This window comes from Schistocerca piceifrons, chromosome 2, assembly GCF_021461385.2.
Source record: "Schistocerca piceifrons isolate TAMUIC-IGC-003096 chromosome 2, iqSchPice1.1, whole genome shotgun sequence".
NCBI lineage: Eukaryota > Metazoa > Arthropoda > Insecta > Orthoptera > Acrididae > Schistocerca > Schistocerca piceifrons.
The window spans coordinates 342,598,052-342,625,957 of NC_060139.1; the positions used below are offsets into that span (position 1 = coordinate 342,598,052).

The window sequence follows — 27,906 nt, forward strand, 5'->3', positions numbered from 1 at the left end:
GTATTCATGGTACCATGTATCAAATTTTTTACATATAATCCATACCCAAAATCGACTGCTATTGTGTTCAATGGAGGACCTGCCACAAAATCCACACACATCTGGATCCAGATTTGTTCAATCAAGGCTTTTTTTCACTTCAGAAGGCTTAGGAGAAAAAGACAATCCTTTCTCAATCTCAATGTTTTGTATTCTTTTATGAACTGCAAATATTTCTGCCCCGCGTCAGTTCATGTTCTTAGGCAACAGTACCCGTATGCTTCTTACTGCATGTGACTCCTCTCTATTTTCACCTTCTATAGTTGGCTGATGAAGTTAGTCATTACTGCTGTTCCAGAAATCAACTTCACTCAAAAAATTGCCAGTCAATCTCAAGGGAAGATTCCTGTCCCTCTGGAAACTCCTATAGCATTTAGGACTGTAGCATAATATCTCCAGCCTTCTTTCAAGTGAGACCCAAAGTGCATTTTCACTGACAGCTAGTGTGGATGGCTGAACACTCACTGATGGCACACTGCTAATAGAATGTGTTCATGGGCTTGAAAACTGCCTTGTCATAAGGTTGGAGTTGAAAGGCATTGAGTCACAACTCATGTTCAATATGACAATCAAGAACAATGATCAATATTGCATCAGTGTGGCTATTAACTCCAGGTCCCATTGGCTTTAATCCCCCCCCCCCCCCCCAAAAAAAAAATATATATATATATATATATATATTAGTTCACCCACGCAAAAAATGCTTCTCTGTTTATATAGCCAGAGTCTGCCATACGGACAGCAGATCCTGTTAGAAATCCACTACAGAAGTCGCTTTTAAGCTTGAGTCCTTTCCTTATGTGTCACACAAACAGTGTGCCTTTGCAGTTTAGTACAAACAACTCGAGCAGGAAGATGGTTATCGAGAGCAAGTCTCACCAATGATAGATATCTTCTCGCCTTTCACTCGCATATTCTATTCTAACAGCACTGATTCTAAAAAGTCACTGAATTTGGTGAGATTTTCTTTGTCGACCCAGAATTTCTGGGCTGTGAAATGCCCAGTGTTCTTAGCCTCTATGTCCACTGGGGCCATATTCATCTAACAGGTTGTCCTTATGGCTGTAAGACTATGGCCAACTGATGAAGGTCATTCACTGCAGCGGACTCCCATACAACACAGCTGGAGACCAGTCAGTCGTGAGGCAACTGAATTGAAGACTTACCTGATAAGACCACTCCCACTTGGACCAACACAAACTACTTCCAACAGGTGTCTTTCCAAGACTCAAAGACTCAACAAGTGATAGAATGTGTCTGGAATAATTACCAGTAAATGGTAACTGCTGCAAAAAAAAGCGTTGAAATTGATGAGCCTGATAATGTTGACATTATGCATGAATGTATATGCTGGTTACACAACGTCAAAATTGAGAAAGAGGGGGAAGAATCGGCAGCTGGATTTGTTGTTGTTGTTGTTGTGGTCTTCAGTCCAGAGACTGGTTTGATGCAGCTCTACATGCTACTCTATCCTGTGCAAGGTTCTTCATCTCCCAGTACCTAATGCAACCTACATCCTTCTGAATCTGTTCAGTGTATTCATCTCGTGGTCTCCCTCTGTGATTTTTACCCTCCACGCTGCCCACCAATACTAAATTGGTGATCCCTTGATGCCTCAGAATATGCCCTACCAAGCGATTCCTTCTTCTAGTCAACTTGTGCCACAAATTTCTCTTCTCTCCAATTCTATTCAATACCTCCCCATTAGTTATGTGATCTACCCATCTAATCTTCAGCATTCTTCTGTAGCACCACATTTCGAAAACTTCTATTCTCTTCTTGTCTAAACTATTTATCATCCATGTTTCACTTCCACACGTGGTTACACTCCATACAGCTGGATTTACATGCCAATAAATACAGTTGAAGATATGCGTCAGTGAGAACTGTGGTGTCATGCCGCGTATTCCATCCAATATGATTCCATGACATTCTTTTGTGCAGGGGAAATGCATGAATGAAAGCAATTTGAGTACTTTAGAGCAAACTAGTTTTATAAGGTGAATGTATGGTTCAAGATATTCTTCTCAATTCTTATTTTAAATACTGTTTCTAGAATTTTTTAAACAGTCTTACTTAATGGACTGCTTGCAATCTGTCACTGACATATAAAAAGAGCAGAAGACTCAATAAAAAGATATTACAATGTGTGCTTTTTCCAAGATCTGTACTGTTTCTGCCACCACGCTGCACTAAGGTGATCTAGCAGACCTAGTCAATATGGGATTTTAGCATATATTTAGGTTGTTCTCAAATTTGTTTTCAAATACAGTTCCTAGAATTTTTGAAACAGTCTTACACAATGTACACTGCACATTACAAATCCAACAAATCTGATCACACAGTATTAAGTTTCTTGCTAGTTATTATTAGCATTTCCACTTAGCTTCTACATTCATGTCCTCTGCAACTATAGTTTCCTTTGTAAGTTGAGGTAGTGATGTCCCTTGTGTATTCCACAGTGACCTGTTCTCAATCACAAGGCTTACAAACTTCACTACATACACGACTGGTAGTTAACGACAACTGACACTCGCTTATCTAGAAGATCGTGACAATAATGATAACATCACAATAAAATGAAGTCCACATCCAGTAACTAGATCTACAAGTGTATTGGTGGATGTGTAAAGACAATCTTAGTCCACATAAAAGACTGTAAATGATCTGTACTTGAAGTGTTCTGAAATGTAAACACAAGATGCAATAGACATCACTTAAGAAGAGCAAGTGGACAACATTTCATAGAAACTGTTTTTTCTAGAATGACATTTCAGCTAGTATAGAAGAAGCTGCACTGGTGATGGCATTCTGCCAGTGGATTGCCATACAAATTAAGGCAAACACAAGAATCAATAAACAAATGTGGCTGAAAACTTTTTTACAATCTAACTGGCATACACAACATGGAACACTTCAGTACTCATAGTTCTATCGATAGAAATTTCCCACTAGAATGATTTCAAATGTACCAACTGAGCAGCTGTCAAGTAGAAGCAATAAACTGGTTTGTCAAATGTGACTGGCTGGATGCCGTGCACACTTGATCTGACACTTAGAATTTTTTAAAGTTATGACCTATTGATGCAAGTGATACTGAATATAATTAACATATAGGTGTTAAACTATGGCCTGTATAAACATGATAACATGACCTGAAAGTGACTATTGTTATTATAGACAGATGCATAATTCTGTAGCTATAAATCAATGAGTAATAATAAATATAAAAGAGTACAGGCATTGTGTTTGCTGGTGTCCACACACAATAATTTGTTAGTACTCAGAAGCATGTGAGACAGTGGTGTAAATTGGCGAATTACAGCGAGTTGCCCAGAGAGAGTGATATTGGAGCAATTGTGGAGTCAGGATGATCTACGACAGTCCCAACACAAATTATTAAGCATATTGACAATGAATGTGGAAAATATGGTTGTAATGTTGTAATGTACTGTCAATCAGTCCGATGATGAAGTGCATATGAAAGAAGGAGGTATGTGCTATTACCACCAGACAGGAAAGTGGGTGACAGACCTAGAAGACTTATCACTTGATCTGTTTAATCCCAATTGTCTTTCACAGCATGATCGAGGCTCACTGTTATCAGATGAACTCTGTTACTACCTGTAACCACTCTGCAATAATTATACTATAGTGTATCATACAATGTGTATGATTCTGAATAGCACATCGCTGTCCTGCTGTATAAAGTATTTCGTGACTATACTCAGTCCTGACATTAGTTAATAGTTTTAATTGTATTATTGCTTGCCTTATGTTCAAGAGATGAAACAACACAGACAGTTAATAATGAAAATATAACATTTCAGAATTAACACCAGATAAGATATAGTGCTACTTGAAATTTAATGATAAGGAAAGCTCAAGATGATGACTGTGTTTTGGCAGAAAAAGTTACAGCTGGAGGAAAAGTAATAAAAAAATAATAATAAAAAAAAACTTGCCAATTATTTATAGAATGTCTGTGGCAAAAGATAATAAACTAGAATAATCACACAATATTCTCTAACCATACTTAAATTTTCTCTAGTCACATACTCATTGTTTCCTTATTATAAGAAAAAATATATCTCACAGTATTTACCTCTGTAAAGTATTACAGATCCATCATTGAAGCCAACAGCCATCAAATTCAAATTTTCATGAACACACAGTGCAGTAACATTTTCTGGCTTGTTGTTTGGTATTGCACGAGAAATTCGCACACATGTTGGATGGCCCTGCTTGTCTGTTTTGTCCAAATTCCATACTTTGATCACTGGATTAATGCCGGGCTCATCACTCTGAAAAGTAATCAGTCAGCAACATAACAGAGTAATCTACTTCACCATGTTGCTGGGAAAAACACATTTGCACCTTTCATTTTTGACAATGTAAAATGTGATAATTACAGCTGATGTCAGACCATCATTGAGAACAAACCTGAGAAAAATTAGATGATAAATATTAAAACTTTTAACTGCCTAAATGAGGAATTATAACCTGAATGCTGCTGCAAAGAACTTTTGGAATATGACCTATTAATTATTAGCATATATCATATGCTAATTATTAGCATACATTGTACCCCTGCTATTCAGTCACATGCACATTTCCACACTAATCTGGAACCTTGCTGAGTAGCTCGCAGACAGAAACCCTGCATAAAGATGTCATTATTTGTGCTTACTTCTACGAAGGTATAAGAGCTGATAACAAATTTGGCATTTTCCTGAAGGCCTCATTATCTACAACTAGCCTAATACTAAACTTTAGTGCATATACCATGATAACAGCATCTACTGCAACAGGTAATATTCTACGTAGTTTTAATTATGCTGCTACAGAAAAGTTAATTTTAGATTGGTGAATATATGAACATTCAGCCATTTTTTCTCAGTGACAAATTATATAAAATCTAGACAGTGAAAATGGTCAAGACATTAAATCACCTGCCGGTCGGTGTGGCCAAGCGGTTCTAGGCGCTTCAGTCTGGAACTGTGTGACCGCTACGGTCGCAGGTTCGAATCCTGCCTCGGGCATGGATGTGTGTGATGCCCTTAGGTTAGTTAGGTTTAAGTAGTCCTAAGTTCTAGGGGACTGATGACTTCAGATGTTAAGTCCCATAGTGCTCAGAGCCATTTGAGCCATTAAAACACCTAAACGTGAATATATTTGTCTCAAAACAGAATGAAACTTCCCAATTATTCAGCAATCAACATTCAGTAAACACTAATTACAATGCTTTTGTATCAAGATTCATGAGATGTTTCCCTTTCATCAAAGTAGTTGACAAACTAAGTACAACAAACTTTTGTATAACTACAGGCATCAAGATTTCTAACATTCGAAAGAAAATTGCACATGGAAGTAAAGAACAACCATGACGCAGAGCTTCTCAAGTATGTAAACAAATGCAGGAAAATATCTGACAGTGTTGTTAAACATGCAAATAAATGGTAAATGTAAATTCATCTCAAATGGCATAAACAAATCAAAATCTGTGTGGTGGATTGTCAACAGTGAAGTAGGTGGTGAGAAAAATTCCTATTTAAACCCTAAATTGGGAACTGAATGGCAAACTGTTACAAACTTCAGACAGATCTGTGAATGATTCAAGACAAATTATAATTTCAAATAAAACAGATGACTTATCTACTCATAACCTAAATTGCAACATGTTAATTTCAGTGATGTTTCCACTTTTTGTATATAATTCAGTATCTTACTTCAATAATAATTGATTATATCCTGCCAATATCACACATGAATAGGCAACAGCCATAAGATCAGTTGCAGAGTAATGTGAATTATCTCCTCATTTTCAAAAATTCATATCTTTGTTCACAGTCACATATCAATGTTGAAATTTTTACAGTACATTGCTATCATATAGATGTACAACCTGTGCAAAAATCATATTTTTATATTCAGTCCCACCTGAGATAACTAATCCCAAACTTTGCAAAAAATGAAAATTTTCAAATTTCAAAAATTCATAAAAATTTAAGGAAAAATTTGTAAGTGTTCTTGCTCTATACGAGGGTAGTAGTGTATGATATCTAAGTATAGGAAAAAAATAGACTCTCATAAATCACTCCTTGTTTGTTATTTTTGGGCCTAAAACGTGAATTTCTGAAAATTTGGATACCAAACTTTGGAGGTAATTTTTGAATTTAGGGTATTTTGTGCAATAGACAATGTTGTAGAAGACACTTTTCTAAAAACAATCATGTCAATTGCAATGTTGTAGCTTAACCCAGTGCAGAGATACTCATATTTTTGCTAACTGAAACATCGCCGCGCGCTTACAAACGAAAATGGCCGCCATTCAGCAAAGGTGAAATGTAAAATTTTTTTTAAAAACTGTTTTGAACTTCTCAATTATAGGATAACCACATATAAAAAAATTAAAATATTTAAAAATGGTTAAGCAACCAATTTAATTTTTATTGAACCACTTCATATGGATTGACCCACATAGTGCAACACAGGTTAGTAGAACTTAAATTTATTCATGTACCGGTATCCCATCTTGAAAATTTTAAATATGTGGGCTGAGATGAAGTTCCAACAAAAATAAATAATGGCAGGTTGTCATAATATTGCACTCCAACACTGACAAATAATAAAATAATTATTTGATGAGAGCTGCTCTCCCAGCAGACAAATATGCAGAAGCTGGACCTCTCCACAAAAGGGGCAGCTGGTGAGATAGGAAATTTCTGCCCAGTAACAATATTATCAATTTTTTCTGAAATATTTCAGTAAACAATGTGTAATAAATTAGATGAGTATAACAACACTCATAACATTATTCTGAATAACACAGATTTAGGAAAAGGAGACGTACAGTACCATGCTGCTATTAACAATAGAATCACCAAAATAATCAAGTACCTTGAAATGTTCCTGCTTGCATATATTATGTGAATTACCTGTAAATTTCAGCTCACAAATTCCACTGTACTCTAATTCTATTAATATACTTGGAAGTGATACGAAAAAGTTTGAGAGCAGAAAATTAACATATTAATATGAGGGTAAGTCAATTATTATCCACAATTTAGTTATATTTTTATTTATTTTGATAATACTGTCATTTTACATTGATGACACATGCTTTGTTTATTTGTTGTTATATCTTTGCAATTTTCAAGCTGCTAGGTTAGTTTCGTTATCACTGCCATGCTGTTAATCACGGCTGCTCCGCTGTCTATTTGCACCAAAGAAGAGCACCGTTCAGTGATACATTTTTTGTGGTCGGAAGGCATATCAGGGGCCAAAATTCATTGAAGACTTTTGGTACAGTACGGGAACAGTGTTTTGCCACAACGGAGTGTCTACAAATGGATTGAAAAATTCCAAAATGGTCACACAAGCGTTACGCACGGTGGAGGAGCTGGACGTCCGTTTACCGCCACAAATGAAGAAACCATTAAGCGTTCACATGAAATGATTCTCTTAGACAAATGATTAAATAGTGACGAAGTGACACATCATCTGCAAATTAGTCATGGTTCTGCCTACGAAATCATCCACAACAGACTTGGATTTCATAAACTTTGTGCAACATGGGTCCCAAAACAACTCACACAGTTACATAAACAAACACACTTGGACATCAGCAAAAAACATTTGGATCACTATGGTAAAGAAGGGGACAACTTCTTATACAGGATCGTTACTGGGGACGAAACATGGATCCATCATTACAAGCCAGAGAGTAAACAGCAGAGTATGGAATGGAAACACCCAAATTCGCTGTGCAAGAAAAAGTTCAAGATCCGACTGTCCGCAAAAAAACTGATACTTACAGTTTTTTGAGACGCACAAGGTCCAGTACTGGAACATTTTGGGGAAAAGGGCACAACAATAAACGGTGTACATTACAGTGAGATCCTTACTGCCAGGCTAAAGCCTGCAATTCGAAGCAAATGCCTAGGATTGCTGTCAAAAGGTGTTGCACAATAATGCCTGTCCGCATACTGCTGCCCACACTGCTGAAACGCTCCAGAAACTCAAATTTGAAGTACTGGATCATCCTCCACATAGTCCTGATCTTGCCCCTTCTGACTATCATTTGTTTGGTCCACTCAAACAGGCATTAAGGGGCTGTCAATTTGCCTTGGACGAAGCAGTGAAAGAAGCAGTGCATTCCTCACTCACAGCTCAACCAAGAGCCTTCTTTTATGAGGGCATCACGAAGCTTGTACAGCGATGGACCAAGTGCATTGAAACGCAAGGGGACTATGTCAAAAAATGATGTTCTTGTAAGTTTCCTATTTGATTACAATAAAATTTTATAACTACTTTGTGGATAATAATTGACTTATCCTCATACTAAAATTAATTAATTAATACTAAAATTAATTAACATACTAATACTAAAATTGCCGAATTGCGAGTATCCTTGATTCTCGTTCACTGCAGATGACCTGAGATGTTTTTCTTGTAACATTCTGCAGTCTCACATGGTAGTGAGAATGTTGCCTTTTAAATAATCTTCTTACAACAAAATTTCACAACATTCTTCATTTATTTATAGGTCTTCCACTTTCAAAGAGGAGGAGATTAGTGTCTAACATCCTGTCAAAAACGAGGTCATTAGAGGCAGAGCACAAGCTCTGATTACGGAAGGATGGGGATGGAAATCTGACGTACCCTTTCAAAGGAAACATTCTGGCATTTACCTGACCCAATTTAGGGAACTCATGGAAAACCTAAATCTCAATGGCCAGACGTGGGTTCCATCCTTTCAACATCCGCAACTGAGAATCACTCCCTCATAACCACTAACAACCCACAAACTGTTTTGGCCTAACACGACCCTTATTTAAAATCTTGAGACTGCATCACATTTTCAGCAATATCACAACTGTTTCATGTTAAGCATAATGAAGAAAGATTAATACAGATAATTTAACATGTGACATCAGAGTCAACAGAAAATTAAAAGGTTTTCAATCAACTGCTTTATGAATTGCAAAGCTTTTTATGACAATTACATAAAACAAATCCTTTTGACAATAAATTAGTTTGTTAATAGCATCACAGCACTTCTACCCTTACTAAAACCATACTGATTGTTCAGAATAATGTTATGAGTTTTCTTATAATTACCTAATTTTCATTAAAATTAAATTAAGTATTTCAACTCTGCACAATAATCATAACTAATGCCAAATCTTTATCATTCTATACATGAAACAAAGTTCCAAATTATACTGAAGTCTAGTAACATGAAAATTGTGTATCACACCCATGGTCTAGGGGTAGCATCTTTTATTCGTAATCAAAACGTCTTCAGTCCCGGGTTCAAAACTTGCCACCACTTAAATTCAATTAGATTACATCGTGGTCAAGGAGAGATTCTGAAATCAAATACTGGATTGTAAGGCATGCCCAGGAGCAGACATAGACTCAGAGCACAATATAGTAGCACTGAAGAGTAGACTGAAGTAAGAGAATAGTCAGGAAGAATCAATATGCAAAGAAGCGGGTTGTGGAAGTACAACGGAATGACGAGATATGACTGGAGTTCTCTAAGACTATAGACACAGCAATAAGGAACAGCTCAGCAGGCAGTACCATTGAAGAGGTATGGACACTTCTAAAAAGGATAATCGCAGAAGTTGGAAAGAAAAACATGGGTACAGAGAAGGTAACTGTGAAGAAACCATGAGTAACAGAATAAATTCTTCAATTTATTGATCAAAGAAGGAAGTACAAAAACATTATGGGAAATTCAGGAATATAAGTTGCTGAGGAATGAAATAAATAGGAAGTGCAGGGAAGCTAAGGGGAAATGGCTGCACGAGAAATGTGAAGAATTTGAAAAAGATAGATAAGACTGTGGGAAGGACTCAGCATATAGGAAAGTCAAAATGACCTTCAGTGAAATTAAAAGCAAGGGTGGTAACATTAAGAGTGTAATGGGAATTCCACTGTTAAATGCAGAGGAGAGAGTGTATAGGTGGAAAGAGTACATTTAAGACCTATATGAGGGGGAAGATTTGCCTGATGTGTGAGAAGAAGACACAGGGGTCAATTTAGAAGAGTTAGGAGATCCAGTATTAGAATTAAAATTTAAGTGAGCTTTGGAGGACTTAAGACCAAATAAGGCAGATGGGATATATAACATTCCCCTGGAATTCCTAAAATCATTCGAGTAAGTAACAACAAAATGACTATGTAGAATGTATGAGACTGGTGACATACCATCTGACTTTTCGAAAACAACAAAAGCTGACAAGTGCAAGAATTATCGCACAACCAGCTTAACAGCTTATGCATCAAGTTGCTCATAAGAATAATATACAGAAAAATGGAAAGGAAAACTAAGGATGTGTTAGATGATGATCAGTTTGGCTTTAGAAAATGTAAAGGCACCAGACAGGCAATTCTGACATTGTGGTTGATAATGGAAGCAAGATACATTCATAGGATTTGTAGACCTGAATAAAGCATTTGACAAAGTAAAATGGTGCAAGATGTTCGAAATTCTGAGAAAAGCAGAGGTAAGCTGTAGGCAGAGACGGGTAATATACAATATGAACAAGAGCTAAGAGTGGGTGAGCACGAATGAAGTGCTCGGATTAAAAAGGGTGTATGACACGAATGTAGTCTTTTGCCACTACTGTTCAATCTGTACACCAAGGAAGCAATGATGGAAATAAAAGAAAGGTTCAGGAGTGGAATTAAAATTCAAGGTGAAAGGATATCAGTGACACAATTCACTGATGACATTGCTATCCTGAGTGAAAGTGAAGAAGAATTACATAATCTGCTGAATGGAATGAAACGTCTAGTGAGTACAGAATATTGACTTCGAGTAAACAAAAGAAAGACAAAAGCAATTCCTGCCCAAGAGAAGTGTCTACCAGTATCAGGAAAAGACCTTAATTTGAGGAAGAAATTTCTGACAATGTATGTTCAGAGCACAGCATTGCATGGTAGTGAGACATGGACTGTGGGAAAACTGGAACAGAAGAGAATCGAAGCATTTTAGATGTGGTGCTACAGATAAATGTTGAAAATTAGGTGGACTGATAAGGTAAGGAATAAGGAGCTCAAGTGCAGAATCAGACAGGAAAGGAATATGTGGAAAACAGTGACAAGGAGAAGGGACAGGATGATAGGACAGAGATTCCAATACACCCAGCAAATAACTGAGGACATTGGTTTCAAGCGCTACTCTGAGATGAAGCGATTAGTGCAGGAGAGGAATTCATGGTAGGCTGTGTCAACCTAGGCAGAAGACTGATGACTAAATAAATGAAAAATTGATTTCATCTTTTTACAGAAACCTGTTTAAGTACTTTCTACTGCAGATCAATTATAATTCCTAATGTTATTTCAAAATGATAAGTACAAGACATGAACCTTTAAAAAATGTTATTGTAACAAAATTATAAACTATTGTGATGTTTAGTAATGAAATGTATCATGTAGTACTACATGTGAATCTGTCTGTTACACTACAGTCTTGCTACAAAGCTGTGTGAATCCGGTACATTCTGTTTTTTATTTTATTTATTTATTTACATGTCAAGTTCCAATTTGAGGAGCAAATCTCCAAGGTCATGGAACGTGTCAGTACGTGAACTTACAACATAAAAGTAATAACAGATTAAAAAAAAGTTCATGAACCTGAAAGAAAATCAGTCCATAAGTTTAAGCAAACGCTATCAGCAATACAATGAGAATCAGCTTAATTTTTCAAGGAACTCCTCGACAGAATAGAAGGAGTGACCCATGAGGAAACTCTTCAGTTTCAATTTGAAAGCGCGTGGATTACTACTAAGATTTTTGAATTCGAGTGGCAGCTTATTGAAAATGGATGCAGCAGTATACTGCACACCTTTTTGCACAAGAGTTAAGGAAGTCCGATCCAAATGGAGGTTTGATTTCTGCCGAGTATTAACTGAGTGAAAGCTGCTTATTGTTGGAAATAAACTAACATTGGTAACAAGAAACGACAATAAGGAATATACATATTGAGAGGCCAACGTCAAAATACCCAGACTCGTGAACAGAGGTCGACAAGAGGTTCGTGAACTCACACCACTTATTGCCCGAACCGCCCGTTTCTGAGCCTAAAATATCCTTCTAGAATGGGAAGAGTTACCCCAAAACATAATACCATATGACATAAGTGAATGAGAATAAGCAAAGTAGACTAATTTACGTGTCGAAGTATCACTCACTTTCGATACCGTTCGAATAGTGAAAATGGCAGTATTAAGTCTTTGAACAAGATCCTGAATGTGGGCTTTCCACGACAGCTTACTATCTATCTGAACACCTAGGAATTTGAACTGTTCAGTTTCACTAATCATATGCCCGTTCTGTGAGATTAAAACGTCAGGTTTTGTTGAATTATGTGTTAGAAACTGTAAAAACTGAGTCTTACTGTGATTTAACGTTAGTTTATTTTCTACAAGCCATGAACTGAGGTCATGTACTGCACTATTTGAAACCGGGTCAATGTTGCACACAACATCCTTTACTACCAAGCTAGTGTCATCAGCAAACAGAAATATTTTAGAGTTACCCATAATACTAGAGGGCATATCATTTATATAAATAAGGAACAGGAGCGGCCCCAACACTGATCCCTGCCCCCCCCCCCCCCCCCCCACTTGACAGTACCCCACTCAGATCCCACATCACAGCCGTTATCAACATTGTGAATAATGACTTTTTGCTGCCTGTTGCTAAAGTAAGAGGTGAACCAATTGTGAGCTACTCCCCTTATTCCATAATGGTCCAACTTCTGGAACAATATTGTGAGACCAACACAGTCAAATGCCTTTGTTAAATCAAAAAATACACCAAGCGTTCGAAACTTTTTGTTTAGCCCATCCAGACCTCACAGAGAAAAGAGAATATAGCATTTTCAGTTGTCAAACGACTTCTAAAGCCGAACTGTACATTTGATAGCAAATCTTGTGATGCAAAATGATCAATTAACCTTACATACACAGCCTATTCGATAACTTTTGCAAACACTGATGGCATAGAAATAGGCCTAAAATTATCTACGTTATCCATTTCTCTCTTTTTATAAAGCGGCTTTACTACTGAGTACTTTAATCGCTCAGGAAACTGACCATTCCTAAAGGAAAAATTACAAATGTGGCTAAATACAGGGCTAACATGTGCAGCACAGTACTTTAATATTCTACTAGACACTCCATCATAACCATGAGAGTCCTTGGTCTTCAGTGATTTAATTATTGACTCAATCTCCCTCTTGTCTGTATCACAGAGGAGTATTTCAGACGTCAATCTCGGAAAGGCATTTGCTAAGAAATTTGTATGATTCCCTGTAGAAACTAAATTTTTATTTAATTCACCAGCAATGCTCAGAAAATTGTTGTTAAATACTGTACATATATCTGATTTATCAGTAGCAGAAATATTATTACTGCGAACTGACTTTATATCATCAACCTTGTGCTGCTGACCAGACACTTCCTTCACAACTGACCATATGGTTTTAATTTTATCCTGTGAATTATCTATTCTATTTGCATACCACATACTTTTTGCCGTGCTAATAACATTTTTAAGCATCTTACAATACTGTTTGTAATGGGCTACTGTAGCTTGATTGTGACTACTTCTAACATTTTGATATAATTCCCACTTTGTTCTACATGATATCCTTACCCCACTAGCCAGCCAACCGGGCTGTCCATTACTGCTAGTACCCCATTTAGAATGTTCTAATGGAAAGCAACTCTCAAAGAGCATGAGAAATGTGTTATGGAAAGCATTGTATTTATCATCTATATTATCGGCACTATAAACATCTTGCCACTCTTGTTCCTTGACAAGTTTTGAAAAACTCTATTGCTGTTGGGTTAACTTTCCTACGTAGTTTGTAATTAAATACGACATTGGTTTGAGTACAAAAACCTTTAAGTGTTAAAATTTGTGCATCATGGTCTGAAAGGCCATTCACCCTTTTACTAACAGAATGACCATCTAGTAATGAAGAATGAATAAAAATATTGTCAATGACTGTGCTACTGTTCCCCTGCACCCTAGTTGGAAAAAACACAGTTTGCATCAGATCATATGAATTTAGGAGATCTACCAACATCCTCTTTCTTGCACAATCATGTACAAAATTAATATTGAAGTCACCACAGATAACTACTTTCTGGTACTTCCTACAAAGTGAATCAAGAACCCCTCTAGCTTAATCAAAAATGCTCTGAAGTCAGAGTTAGGGGACCTATAAACAACAGCAATTAGAAGTTTAGTTTCACTAAATTCAACTAATGCTGCACAACTTTAAAATATCTGTTCAGTGCAGTGTCGTGATACGTCTATGGACTCAAATGAAATACTGTTTTTTACGTACAGAGCCACTCCCCCACCCCGCAAGGAACTCCTTGAGAAACAGCCAGCTAATCTGTAGCCTGGTAAAGGAAGGATCTGAATTATCAAATTATTTAAGTGGTGCTCTGATATACCAATAATTTCAGAGTTAACATCTATTAGCAGTTCACTAACTTTATCTCTAATACCTCTTATATTTTAATGAAATATGCTAATTCCTTCTCTACTTGGAAACATTACATCCTCTGGAGGTGAGCCCTTAGTTAGAGGCACTTCCTTTAAGCAGGTATACCTATCAGCTGACTTCAGTCTAAAAAAGGTGCAGCTCTAACACCAACTACTACAGGAATTTTTCCATGAGTGATACCACTACCACCACCACCACCACCACCACCACCACCCACTACTCTGTCACCTATAAGCTTAGCCAGCCTCCCCTTCCCATACCTATTGAGGTGCAGGCCATGCCTAGTGAATCCCCATCTACTGATAGACCCAACTGGCACCAATGAGAGAGATGTGATCCATGCCCTCCGCCATCAGTGCCCTCCCCAGCCCCACATTAACGCGCCTAACAGCCGCATTAAGGTGAGGCCGATCATGACGCTGAAACAGTTGCATGAAATGCACATTAGTGCCACCAGTTTGAGTAGCTATCTTAACCAAGTCACCACTGACATTATATTCCCCGTCCCTATCGAGACTGTTCCCTGCTCCACCCACTATCACTACCTCATCCTCTTTCGTAAAATTCTTACATAACTCCCCTATACTTTCAGTCACCTGAGCCAACCCTGCACTAGGCTTCACAATGCTGGTGACCTGGTACTCACTCCCCAACACTTCCTGCAACTGCTGGCCCACACCTCTACCGTGGGTTTCTTTCTGCTAGACTTTGCAACTAACCTAGGCCTCCTAACTGCTGAGGACTGCTGCACGTTACCTACATCTATGGCTACACGAGGCTCCTCTCCACTCAACTCTGACAGTTGGTCGTATCTATTGCATGTATGCATAGTAAAACTGTCTGAATACCTCCTCTTCCTAGTTACCTTCTTGCCAACTGCCAGTTCCCATTCCCCACCACCCTTCACCCTCCTCAACCTATCTAGTTCCTCCTTTATGCATTGTAACTGCACTTGAAGGGCACAGATCTTACGCTCCTGTTCCTCTATTAACTCGTTTCTACTTCAGATTCTACATTCCCCGGAGAGGATCTCCCTAAAATGACCACTGGCTTCCCCACTGCATTCCTCCCAATGAAAATACTCTGAACAAATCCCACACCATAATCCACTACCCACAAACCTACAATAGAGCCCACATTTTTCACTCATGGTAAAATTTTACAGTTACTGAAAAAAACTATATGTCTACGTTACCAAAGTTCAGTTACACCAGTAGAACTATTTAAGAACTAACAATAACGGTCTCGAAATTCTCTGCCTACTAAGAAAGCAGCTACTTGTATTAATACTACTACAACACAGCCGATACCAATACCAGCAAAACTTCACAAAATTATTAGCTAAAACCAAAAAATTAAAACGACCACTGTAACACTAAGCAAAGTTAAAACACTAAATGAACATTTTACTGAAATATTTCACTAGAAAGAATAATAAACGTCAGTTGAAAACTAAAGCAAGAAATTTACTAAACGACTACAACACACTGAAAACTCTATAAAACACAGTGAGCGAACAATTACAAAAGTTTATTAAGTTGTTATTGCGCCACAAATGGCATGCAACACCGCTGCAATCTATTAAATTTAATAACTGTATTACAGAGCACAAATAAGTTTGTCAGTACTTAGCTTATAACCGCTACAGCTGCAGTGCACGCCGCAAAATCTGTGACCTCACTAAATCATTCAACATTGTAAAACATATGTTACTGCTTTGCAAAATGGTTGCTTATAGTTTTCATGAAAAATCTTTAAGCTGGTTCCCATCCTATCTCAAAAATAAAAAAAAAAAACATACTTTATTTACACACCAAAAACATGAGAGCACTTTCTAACTGGAAGGAGACACAAGCAGGTGTATCCCAGGAATCCGCACTAGACCTGTTACTGTTCCTGTATTACACAAATGACACACCATGTAGGATAACCTCAGAAACAAGTGTAGGTGCAAACAATTCAGGAGTAGTAGCTTGCTGTAAAAACAATGAATAACTAGCAAAGATTACCAAACAAACTTTTCAAGAATTTAAATCTGATTAAATAATATTGCTATTAGATCGGGAGGGGGGGGGGGGGGGGGGGGGGGGAACACAACACACACACACAAACTGCATGTTTCAGGATCAAGCAGACTGCTATACAGAGTGTCCCATTTATGTTGACCACCCTAAATAACTGTCCACTTGCTGGAGTTGCCAGAAAACAAATGAAAACCAAGTAAAAACAAAACACAAAATTGACTGACTGTCCTGTACCATTGTCCAGGAGTAGAATATTCAAAGGTGCTCAAAGTGGTGATCCTGGACACCAATACACTGGTGGACTTGTTGAATGAAAGAATTATTTACTGCTTCCAGTGTTGCCTGCTGAAGAGAATTACAAGCAAGCACGATACGTTCCTGCATGTCCTCTGGAGTTGCTGGAATATCGCGATAGACATCTTTAATGCATCCCCAAAGAAAAAAATTTCAGATGATTTAAATCAGGAGACCTAGCAGGCCAAGGAACTGTTCCTCCTCAATCAATCCATCTGGCAGGATACCTTCAGTTCAGAACACGGCGTGCACGCAAGGCATTATGTGCTGGACATCCATCGTGTTGACACCACATAAGCATTCTGGTTCTTAGCGGCACTTCATCCAGAAGAGGGGGGAAGAATTTGTCTGAGGAAGTTGGCACATGCTATGCCGATTAGACTACCATTGATGAAATAAGGGCCAATAATTGTAGTACCAAGCATCCCACACCAAATGTTAACTCTCCATTGACGTTGTTGTCCCACCTGTCTAAGCCATCGTGGGTTGTCGCTGGACCAATAATGCATGTTCTTTGTATTTACCTGTCCTTTGTTTGAGAGGGAACATTCATCAATAAATAGAACATTGGAGAAGAAGTTCAGGTTGGCAAGGATTTGCTGCAGTGCCCAGTGACAGACAGAACTATACACGATTCTGGAAATAATTACCATGCAATTCTTGATGAAGGTGTATATGGTAAGGATGAAACTGGTGATGTGTAAGAATATGATGTACAATGGTTTTATGAATGCTAATTTCGTGTTCAAGCTGTCGTGTGCTCACATGTGGATTCATAGCAACGGAAGCGAGAACAGTAACTTCGGCAGCTACGATGATTGCATTGTTGTGGGTTGAAACTTCCCATTTCCTGAAGCGTCTTGACAAGAAAACATATATCGGGAAGGTGGGTTCTTGTCAGGATATCGCTCTCTGTACAGTTCTGCTGCCTGCATAGCATTTCGCTTACCTTCAACAACACAATAAAAGAAACGTTATGTCGATGCAGTTTGTAGGAAGGACAGCCTTTACTGTATGCATACTCTACACAACAGTATTAAAAAGGACTAAACTACTGTACTAAATGTACCCGTACATAAGAAAACAGGATTGCAATTACTGTTCTGCTAACTTACATTCCCCATAGATGAGAACCATTTCTACCTTCTCTTCGTTGGTGTACATTCTACTCACACAACTCTTCAATTGATGATGGTTGACAGAATGACGGGTGTGCATTCTACTTATGTTTACATTTGTCCTCTGTCAATGTCAGTACTTGGACGTGTTCCACTACCCCGAGTACCTGCCTAAGTGCTGGGAGTGTCAATGTCAATGTCAATGTCGGAAAAAATATATCTAAAAACAAAGATGATGTGATTTACCAAACGAAAGTGCTGGCAGGTCGATAGACACACAAACAAACACAAACAGTTTGTGTTTGTTTGTGTGTCTATCGACCTGCCAGCACTTTCGTTTGGTAAGTCACATCATCTTTGTTTTTAGATATATTTTTCCCACGTGGAATGTTTCCCTCTATTATATTCAATGTCAATGTTGTGTTATGTAATTAATAACATTGTGTTTCAGAGAATGGTACACTGTGATACATTTTTGAATAGGTCTTTAGGAGAGGAAATGAATTACTGAATAAAAAATACAGGGTGCCATTTTAAAAATTCATACCGCTGTTCATATCTTTGTAAAAAACAAAGCTGCAACAAAGGCAATCATGCTGATTGATGTCCCCTGAACGGCTAAAGAGAATTTTCTTGAAACATTTTGTAATTTGCATCTGGACAAACAGTTATTTAGGGTGGTCAAGATAAATGGGATACCCTGTATATTCCAGTTAAATTATGAGGGCAAAGAACTGATCGCTGCAGACTATGTTACATTTCTTGGAATTAGTACCAACAAAAACTTGTCACGGACTGATTGCATGTAGTGCTTAGTGAAGCAATTAAACAGTTTTGTTTGTGCAATGAGTTCTAAATCATGTAATGACATAGCTGTCAAGAAAATTGTTTATCATGCGTATTTTACACCAGTTGTTACATATGGCATAAATTTTTGGGTGTTGAAAATCAGACTACCTCAGAGAGTTCAAACTGTAGGAAAAAAACATCACAACTATGATAGGAACAAATAATAGGCAATCATGCAAAACACCATTCAAAAGCCTTTACTTACAATGGCTTGTCTGTTTATAAGTGAAATACTCCACTTTGTGTTAGAGAAGCTACAACTTTTCGAAGGAAATTCCTTTGCACAGGATTATGAAACAAGAGGACACTAAAAGCAGTACAGGAATTTTGATATTTGGGCAGCAAAATACCTGATCACTGATAAAGTAGAAAGGATATTAAATGCAGGTTGGCTATAACATGTTCCTGTTGTTCCCCTCTCCAATTGGTGGGTAACAATTGAGGAGAGTGGAGAGTTTCAAGTACCTAGGAAGCCGTATACAGGAAGATGGAAGAAATGACAGAGAAATAAACGAGCCGGGGAGAAAAGCAGAAGCATTTTGGAAGTGTGTCAGAAGCCTGACATGGAGCAAGGATGTACCCCAAATCAGTAAAAAGGTTATATACCGGTCATACTATGTCCCGATCCTGACGTATGCATCAGAAACCTGGCTTCTGAAATGAAGTGAGAAAAGCAAAGTACAAGTTAGTGCGATGAAATTCTTGAGAAACAGTACTGGAGTGACAAAGACAGACAGGTTAAGATACAAGAGGATCAGAGAGTTAACGAAGGTGAAACCATTACAGGAGGAGATAGAGAAATCAAGGCTGAGATGGTATGGACACGTTAAGAGAATGGAGGAGAAGAGGATACCCAGGAGGATACACACGATGAAACTGGAAGGAAAGAGACCAAGAGGAAGACTGAGAGACAGATGGCTGAAAGGAGTAGAGGAATGCATCCAGAAAAAAGGAAAAGACTGGACCGAGCTGAAGACGGAGAGATGGTGCCACGACAGAAGACGATGGAGAGGCCGAGGTTCCATACAGACGCGGCCAGAGGTGCAAAACTGTCCAAGATGAAGATGGCTATAACATGAAAATAATTTCTTTAAAAGACAAATTTGATAACATCTAATGCAAATTTAAGTGTCAGGAAGAATTTTCTAAAGTACATGTCTGGAAGGGAAATGTGGATAATAAGCAGTTCTGAAAAGAAGAGAACAGAATCTTTTGAAGTATGGCACTACAGAAGAATACTGAAAATTAATTGAGTAGATCAAATAACTAATGAGGAGGTACAGAACTAAATGGGGGAAAAAAGAAATTTGTCCCATAGCTTGCCTAGAAGAAGGGATCAGTTGATAGGACTTATCCAGAGGCATCAAGGAATCATTAATTTGGCACTGGAAGGAAGTGTGTGTGTGGGGGAGGCAGGGGGGGTGGGAGGGGGGGTGTAAATTGTGTAGAGGGAAATCAAGGTTTAAATACAGTAAGCAGGAATATGGGTTTCAGTAGTTATTCAGAAATGAAGAGTCTTGCAAAGGACAGAGTTGTGTGTAGAACTGCATCAAACCAGTCTTTGGTCTGAAGAAAACAACAAATGTGGAGCAAGGCGCAGATCAAGCTTCATGTAGCCTTGTCATGGACTTAGCTTATCTGAAAATACCCTGTATTATGTGGCTTTAAAGCTTAGCAATAACATACTGAGTTCCAGGACTACAAGCTAAAAACTACAGAAGCAAACACCGAAATGTACACAATAAGCAAAACCTTATTACAGTGTGGAAGATTTTATGAACACGGTAGGAAAGTAATAGTTGCTTAATTTTCTTTCTCTCTCTCTCTCTCTCTCTCTCTCTCTCTCTCTCTCTCTCTCCCTCTCTGGGGGCCTGTTCTCTTTTAATTGAAGTGTGTGTGTGTGTGTGTGTGTGTGTGTGTGTGTGTGTGTTAAAACAACACTTATGAGAAAGAAAACGTGAAACACTAAAAACTTTAAAAAGTGGGACTATGCTGCAAACATTACACAAAACTTATTAACAAATCTATACCTGTACACATGACATAGATGGCATGCATACTTTAGGTGCAGAGGAAGGTTGCTTCAATTTGACTGTTGTTTATAATGTGAGATTTTCATCACAGGACTGCACTAACTAGTTTGTAAAGAATGTAGCTTAACATCTAGACAGCTAGTTCTGTCTGTCTGTTGTTGTTGTTGTTGTTGTTGTGGTCTTCAGTCCTGAGACTGGTTTGATGTAGCTCTCCATGCTACTCTATCCTGTGCAAACTGCTTCATCTCCCAGTATGTACTGCAGCCTACATCCTTCTGAATCTGCTTAGTGTATTCAACCCTTGTTCTCCCTCTATGATTTTTACCCTCCACGCTGCCCTCCAATGCTAAATTGGTGATCCCTTGATGCCTCAGAACATGTCCTACCAACCGATCCCTTCTTCTAGTCAAGTTGTGCCACAAATTTCTCTTCTCCCCAATCCTATTCAATACCTCCTCATTAGTTATGTGATCTACCCATCTAATCTTCAGCATTCTTCTGTAGCACCACATTTCGAAAGCTTCTATTCTCTTCTTGTCCAAACTATTTATCGTCCATGTTTCACTTCCATACATGGCTACACTCCATACAAATACTTTCAGAAACGACTTCCTGACACTTAAATCTATACTCGATGTTAACTAATTTCTCTTCTTCAGAAACGCTTTCCTTGCCATTGCCAGTCTACATTTTATATCCTCCCTACTTCGACCATCATCAGTTATTTTGCTCCCCAAATAGCAAAACTCCTTTACTACTTTAAGTGTCTCATTTCCTAATTTAATTCATCTTATACCCTCCTTTCAAGACACTGTCCATTCCGTTCAACTGCTCTTCCAAGTCCTTTGCTGTCTCTGACAGAATTACAATGTCATCGGTAAACCTTAAAGTTTTTATTTCTTTTCCATGGATTTTAATACATACTCTGAATTTTTCTTTTGTTTCCTTTACTGCTTGCTCAATATACAGATTGAATAACATCGGGGAGAGGCTACAACCCTGTCTCACTCCCTTCCCAACCACTGCTTCCCTTTCATGCCCCTCGGCTCTTATAACTGTCATCTGGTTTCTGTACAAATTGTAAATAGCCTTTCGCTCCCTGTATTTTACCCCTGCTACCTTCAGAATTTGAAAGAGAGTATTCCAGTCAACATGGTCAAAAGCTTTCTCTAAGTCTAAAAATGCTAGAGACGTAGGTTTGCCTTTTCTTAATCTATTTTCTAAGATAAGTTGTAGGGTCAGTTTTGCCTCACGTGTTCCAATATCTTTACAGAATCCAAACCGATCTTCCCCGAGGTCGGCTTCTACCTGTTTTTCCATTCGTATGTAAAGAATTCGCGTTAGTATTTTGCGGCCGTGACTTATTAAACTGATAGTTCGGTAATTTTCATATATATCAACAACTGCTTTCTTTGGGATTGGAATTATTATATTCTTCTTGAAGTCTGAGGGTATTTCGCCTGTCTCATACATTTTGCTCACCAGATGGTAGAGTTTTGTCAGGACTGGCTCTCCCAAGGCTGTCAGTAGTTCTAATGGAATGTTGTCTACTCCCGAGGCCTTGTTTCCACACTTTACTACTTTAAGTTCTGTCTATACCGACTGAATCAATTACATCATAATGAATACCCAAACAATGTCAGGGCTGTAATGACAATTTTTCAAAGAGCAGAACTTGCTAATGGTAATCCAGGATATAGTTAAAGTTTCATTTAGAAAGCACAAAAACAGATAGTAGTGTGATACTTCACATTTTACTTTCAAATATTTTTATATTCAATCCTAGGGCATTAACTAGGGAGGTTAATTTAGAATTTCTTTCATTATCTTTGTTATAAGAACCGGCACGGGAATATCACGAATGTTCTTACTTTTAGCTGGGTACCAAACAAAGAAACACAAAAAGCACATTGTTTCTCCTTCAGGAAGGCCTCTACTAGCATCAAAATACTCTCCTTGGCAACTAAATTAGATACAGCCTATGTAGTAGTGTGCAGGTCACTCATTGTGATGAAGGTTCACTGTCTCACAGCATGCATTCCACTGCACATTGAAAGCATTTAGAAGCCATCTTAATCCATAATCTCTCAACCATGTCCACACCATGCTATGTCTTGCTGAAAGTCCAGGTTACCTGACAGGACAGGAGGTGAACAACTCATGCACATCATCAGACAGTATGTTCCTATACAGTACATGTGATTAAAGATGATGGAGATACTATTCCTGCTCAAAATTTTTCCAACACAAATCACAGCTATTGTAGGTAAAGGCATATCAGTCTTATGAACTCATCAGCATCCCTCCATGCAAATAACCAGTCAAATACACAAACAATAGAGGCAATTAATCCTTACATTTTTATACTTGTCTTATTATCATAACAATGGATTTGTGGTTAAAACAGAGATTTCATTTTGAATGTTCTATCATATTCCTGTTCTGGTAACTATCATATCTCTGTTATGATAATAAGAGAAGTATGAACATGTAAGGATCAACAGGATTGCCACAAGTTTCCCCAAGAGGAATTCCCTGATATTTCCCTGATTTCCAGACAAGTTTTACCATTTTTCCAACAAATTTTGAAATCTCAAGGGTAAGCAAAGACATAAGTTGACAAAACAATGTAAGGACTTCTGTTTTTCATCTGAGCAAAAATCTTAAATACTAACATCAACATCTTCCGTAATGAACTGCTTTTAGATGGAAAAAACAAACCAAATGGTATAAATGTTTCATTAAGACCACTGATGTTATTTTATTTCAATAAAGCGAAACACATGCGATGATAAAAACACACATTTTGTTTGATTCACAAGACAGATTTAAAATACCTCCACTGCTTTCAGAAATAACCTCAGAAAAAAGTAGGCCTCTTGAAAAAATGTATAAGGTGGGGAAGAGTTGTGTAAACCAGTACTATAGGTGACCACCAATAAAATGTCGCTTCTACAATGTTCGTTATTGTCGGTTATTACCCGCCATGTTATCTCTATTATTCTACAGGTATTATGTGATTTTTCTTTCAAGAAATACAAGAGTACATAGCGTACAAACTACCAGCAACTGTCACAATTTTCTTCTTCTTATTGTCCATAATTTCTAATATATAAACTACTTTTGAAGTGCCAAAATGTACTACAATAAATAAGATGTCTATAAAACACTGCACTGTACAATGTACTTGTAGTGAGACAGCCACAATTCCTGAAATCCATCGCCCGTGGCCTCTGGCCTGCCGAGGAGCACCAGAGTCCTGCGTCCAAGGATGAACCATGAAAATCCGCCGCATTAAAACACCTACAGACAGACCCGGCCTGCAGGCAAATTGCTGAGACTAGATCCGATGGGCAGGGTCTGCATGTTAGTGGGAAACTATGGGCTTCAGATTGGCAGGCTTGATCCATTAGACATACCCACAGAAATGGCCTGCAGTTTTGGCCCGTCATGGATATTCACTCATGCGGCCCATTATTCATGTGTCACAGACACCATGTTGATGAAATGAGACCGCAGTGATCACCTACGCAACAGACAACTTGCACCAATAGTCTGAGAATCAATACTAAAGAGGACAGGTAGCAACTCACGTAAAGACGATTGCTGAGCCACTGACGGGCACACAGAAAAGACAATTACACTCTCATAACTAATTTTTTGGTCACAGCATTTGTCACAAAATGAGAGTGCATACAAATTCATGCAATCACTCAGACACAACTCACGCACACATGACTGTTGTCTCTGGCCACTGCATCAACAATCTTCTGGCCACTGCATCAACAATCTCTGAGAATCAGATCCAAACAAACCACTCCCCATGCCTCCCAGCCTCTCATCAGCAGCTGCTAGGCTAGCAGCAAGTAGCAATGGTACCACTGACTGCAAGCCGAGGCGAGGGTGGGAAGGGGAGAAGCAGTAAGAATGATGAGTTCATAAGACTGACATGCCTTTACCTAGGACTATTCCATCTGAATAGGCTTCATTCATTCAGCTGTCTGTGTAACAATCAGTTTTCAATAGTTTACAGTACACTGTGTGCCTCTAGCAGTGTGTTTATACACCTGATCAGGTTCATACCATATTATCTCCTAATGGGATGGAAGCAGGAGATGGGAATTGAAAACATGCTCTAATTGTAGCTCTGCCACAGAAAGGCTATTCCAGTAAGACAATAGCAACCAAAGTTGGTATAACCCAATTTACAGAGGTGTATACATTGCAACACATCAAACTGGTGTCAACGCAAGTGTTTCGCGATCTGGAAGACTCCGAGTAACATCATACATGGAAGATCAGTTCATGTGAGTACAGAGCAAATGCCAGAGATTCATACTGCACCTCAAATTCATCAGGAAGTAAATAGTATGCGAGCAGCCGCAACCTCTGTCTCAACAGTGCAACATCGTCTTCATGAACAAAGTTTAAAGGGCTGCTTAGTGGTAAAGAAAATAAAAAATAAATAAAAAAATGTTTATTACACAAACAAAATAAGGAGAAAAGATTTCAATGTGCACAGCAACATAAAAACTGGAGCATGCAGCAATGGTCCATGGTGTTATTCATGGAGGACTGATGACCTCAGATGTTAAGTGCTTAGAGCTATTTGTTATTCATGGACAATTCTAGGTCAGAAGTATTTGGAATTCATCACTGAATGTTTGTTCATTGATGTTGCATTGAACGTACGAACAGTCAGTGAGTGAAGCCAACAATGAAGCATGGTGGAGGATTGGTCATGGTGTGAGGATACTTTGCAGGTGATAAAGTCAGTGACTTGGTGAGAATCAACAGAACATTAAGACAGGAAGGATAACACAGGATACTGATCAATAACGCAAGAGACTTATTGGTTTTGGATTTGTTCTGCAGCGGGACAATGATCCCAAATAAGCTTCTATGAGGGCAGTTCACTAAGTAATGCAACACATTTTTTTTTTCTGGAACAGGGGTTGTTTTATTCAGCATTGAAATACACCAGGTTATTCCCCAATCTTTTAGCTACACAATACTATTTTTCAACGTAATCTTCATTCAATGCTACGGCCTTACGCCACCTTGAAATGAGGGCCTGTATGCCTGCACGGTACCATTCCACTGGTCGATGTCGGAGCCAACGTCGTACTGCATCAATAACTTCTTCATCATCCGCGTAGTGCCTCCCACGGATTGCGTCCTTCATTGGGCCAAACATATGGAAATCCGACGGTGCGAGATCGGGGCTGTAGGGTGCATGAGGAAGAACAGTCCACTGAAGTTTTGTGAGCTCCTCTCGGTTGCGAAGACTTGTGTGAGGTCTTGCATTGTCATGAAGAAGGAGAAGTTCGTTCAGATTTTTGTGCCTACGAACACGCTGAAGTCGTTTCTTCAATTTCTGAAGAGTAGCACAATACACTTCAGAGTTGATCGTTTGACCATGGGGAAGGACATCGAACAGAATAACCCCTTCAGCGTCCCAGAAGACTGTAACCATGACTTTACCGGCTGAGGGTATGGCTTTAAACTTTTTCTTGGTAGGGGAGTGGGTGTGGCGCCACTCCATTGATTGCCGTTTTGTTTCAGGTTCGAAGTGATGAACCCATGTTTCATCGCCTGTAACAATCTTTGACAAGAAATTGTCACCCTCAGCCACATGACGAGCAAGCAATTCCGCACAGATGGTTCTCCTTTGCTCTTTATGGTGTTCGGTTAGACAACGAGGGACCCAGCGGGAACAAACCTTTGAATATCCCAACTGGTGAACAATTGTGACAGCACTACCAACAGAGATGTCAAGTTAAGCACTGAGTTGTTTGATGGTGATCCGTCGATCATCTTGAACGAGTGTGTTCGCACGCTCCGCCATTGCAGGAGTCACAGCTGTGCACGGCCGGCCCGCACGGGGGAGATCAGACATTCTTGCTTGACCTTGCGGCGATGATGACACACGCTTTGCCCAACGACTCACCGTGCTTTTGTCCACTGCCAGATTACCGTAGACATTCTGCAAGCGCCTATGAATATCTGAGATGCCCTGGTTTTCCGCCAAAAGAAACTCGATCACTGCCCGTTGTTTGCAACGCACATCCGTTACAGACGCCATTTTAACAGCTCCGTACAGCGCTGCCACCTGTCGGAAGTCAATGAAACTATACGAGACGAAGCGGGAATGTTTGAAAATATTCCACAAGAAATTTCCCGTTTTTTCAACCAAAATTTGCCGAGAAAAAAAATGTGTTGCATTACTTATTGAACTGCCCTCGTATGTTGTGCAGAGGGTATGTCAATAGAAAAGAAAGTGTCAGGAACTGAAAAATATGATGTGGCAAAGTCAGTCACCTGACTTAAATCCCTTTGAACTCTCATGGGATTAACTTAGCAGGGAGGTCAGGAAACTGAGGTCATCTAATGTTGGAGACCTTTGGAATAGTTTACAAACATTTTGGATTGCAATATCTTCAAAAACACTACAAAATCTTCAATATGTAAAGTTTACAGCCAAACACTTGCATAAGTTTAATGTAAAAACATTAACCATGTTTCAGTAACAATAAGGATATCTTCTTCATGAGGGAGTCACCTATAATGTATAAACATATTGTAAAAGAAACATCTGAAATACTTAATATTTGCTCACATTGGAAAGGAGACCATGGAATAAAACTGGTACTTACATAAATTACATGATGTTAAAATTGTACATATACATGATGAGCTAAGAAGATCAAGTAAACAGCATAAAATATGAAATAAAACCCCCCATGGACTATTTTCCACTGTTTGACTTGAGCTCCTTATCTCACCTTGTAAATCCACAATTTTACCGTCACGTAATTTATGTAAGTATCAGTTTTATTCCATATTCTCTTTCTCAATGTCCTCAAGTATTAAGTATCTTGGACACTTATTTTATACTATATTTAAACATTAAAGGTGCCTTTCTTCTGAAGAAGATATCCTTATGTGACTCTTCAAGCTCTGCCAGTGGATATGTTGTAAATAGCCTTCACAGGTTTGCTGCCGGA

The 27,906-nt window shown here is 38.5% G+C and overlaps 1 protein-coding gene across 3 annotated transcripts in view; it reads right to left on the reverse strand.

The window, feature by feature from the left end:
* The window catches only part of LOC124776759 (vacuolar protein sorting-associated protein 11 homolog), a 195,780-nt gene that overhangs the window by 134,869 nt on the left and 33,005 nt on the right, over positions 1-27,906 (reverse strand). For all 3 annotated transcript variants that reach the window (XM_047251896.1, XM_047251895.1, XM_047251894.1), the window contains exon 4: positions 4,145-4,343. In XM_047251896.1, the coding sequence (XP_047107852.1) occupies positions 4,145-4,343 (199 nt within the window). The remainder of the gene's footprint in view (positions 1-4,144; positions 4,344-27,906) is intronic.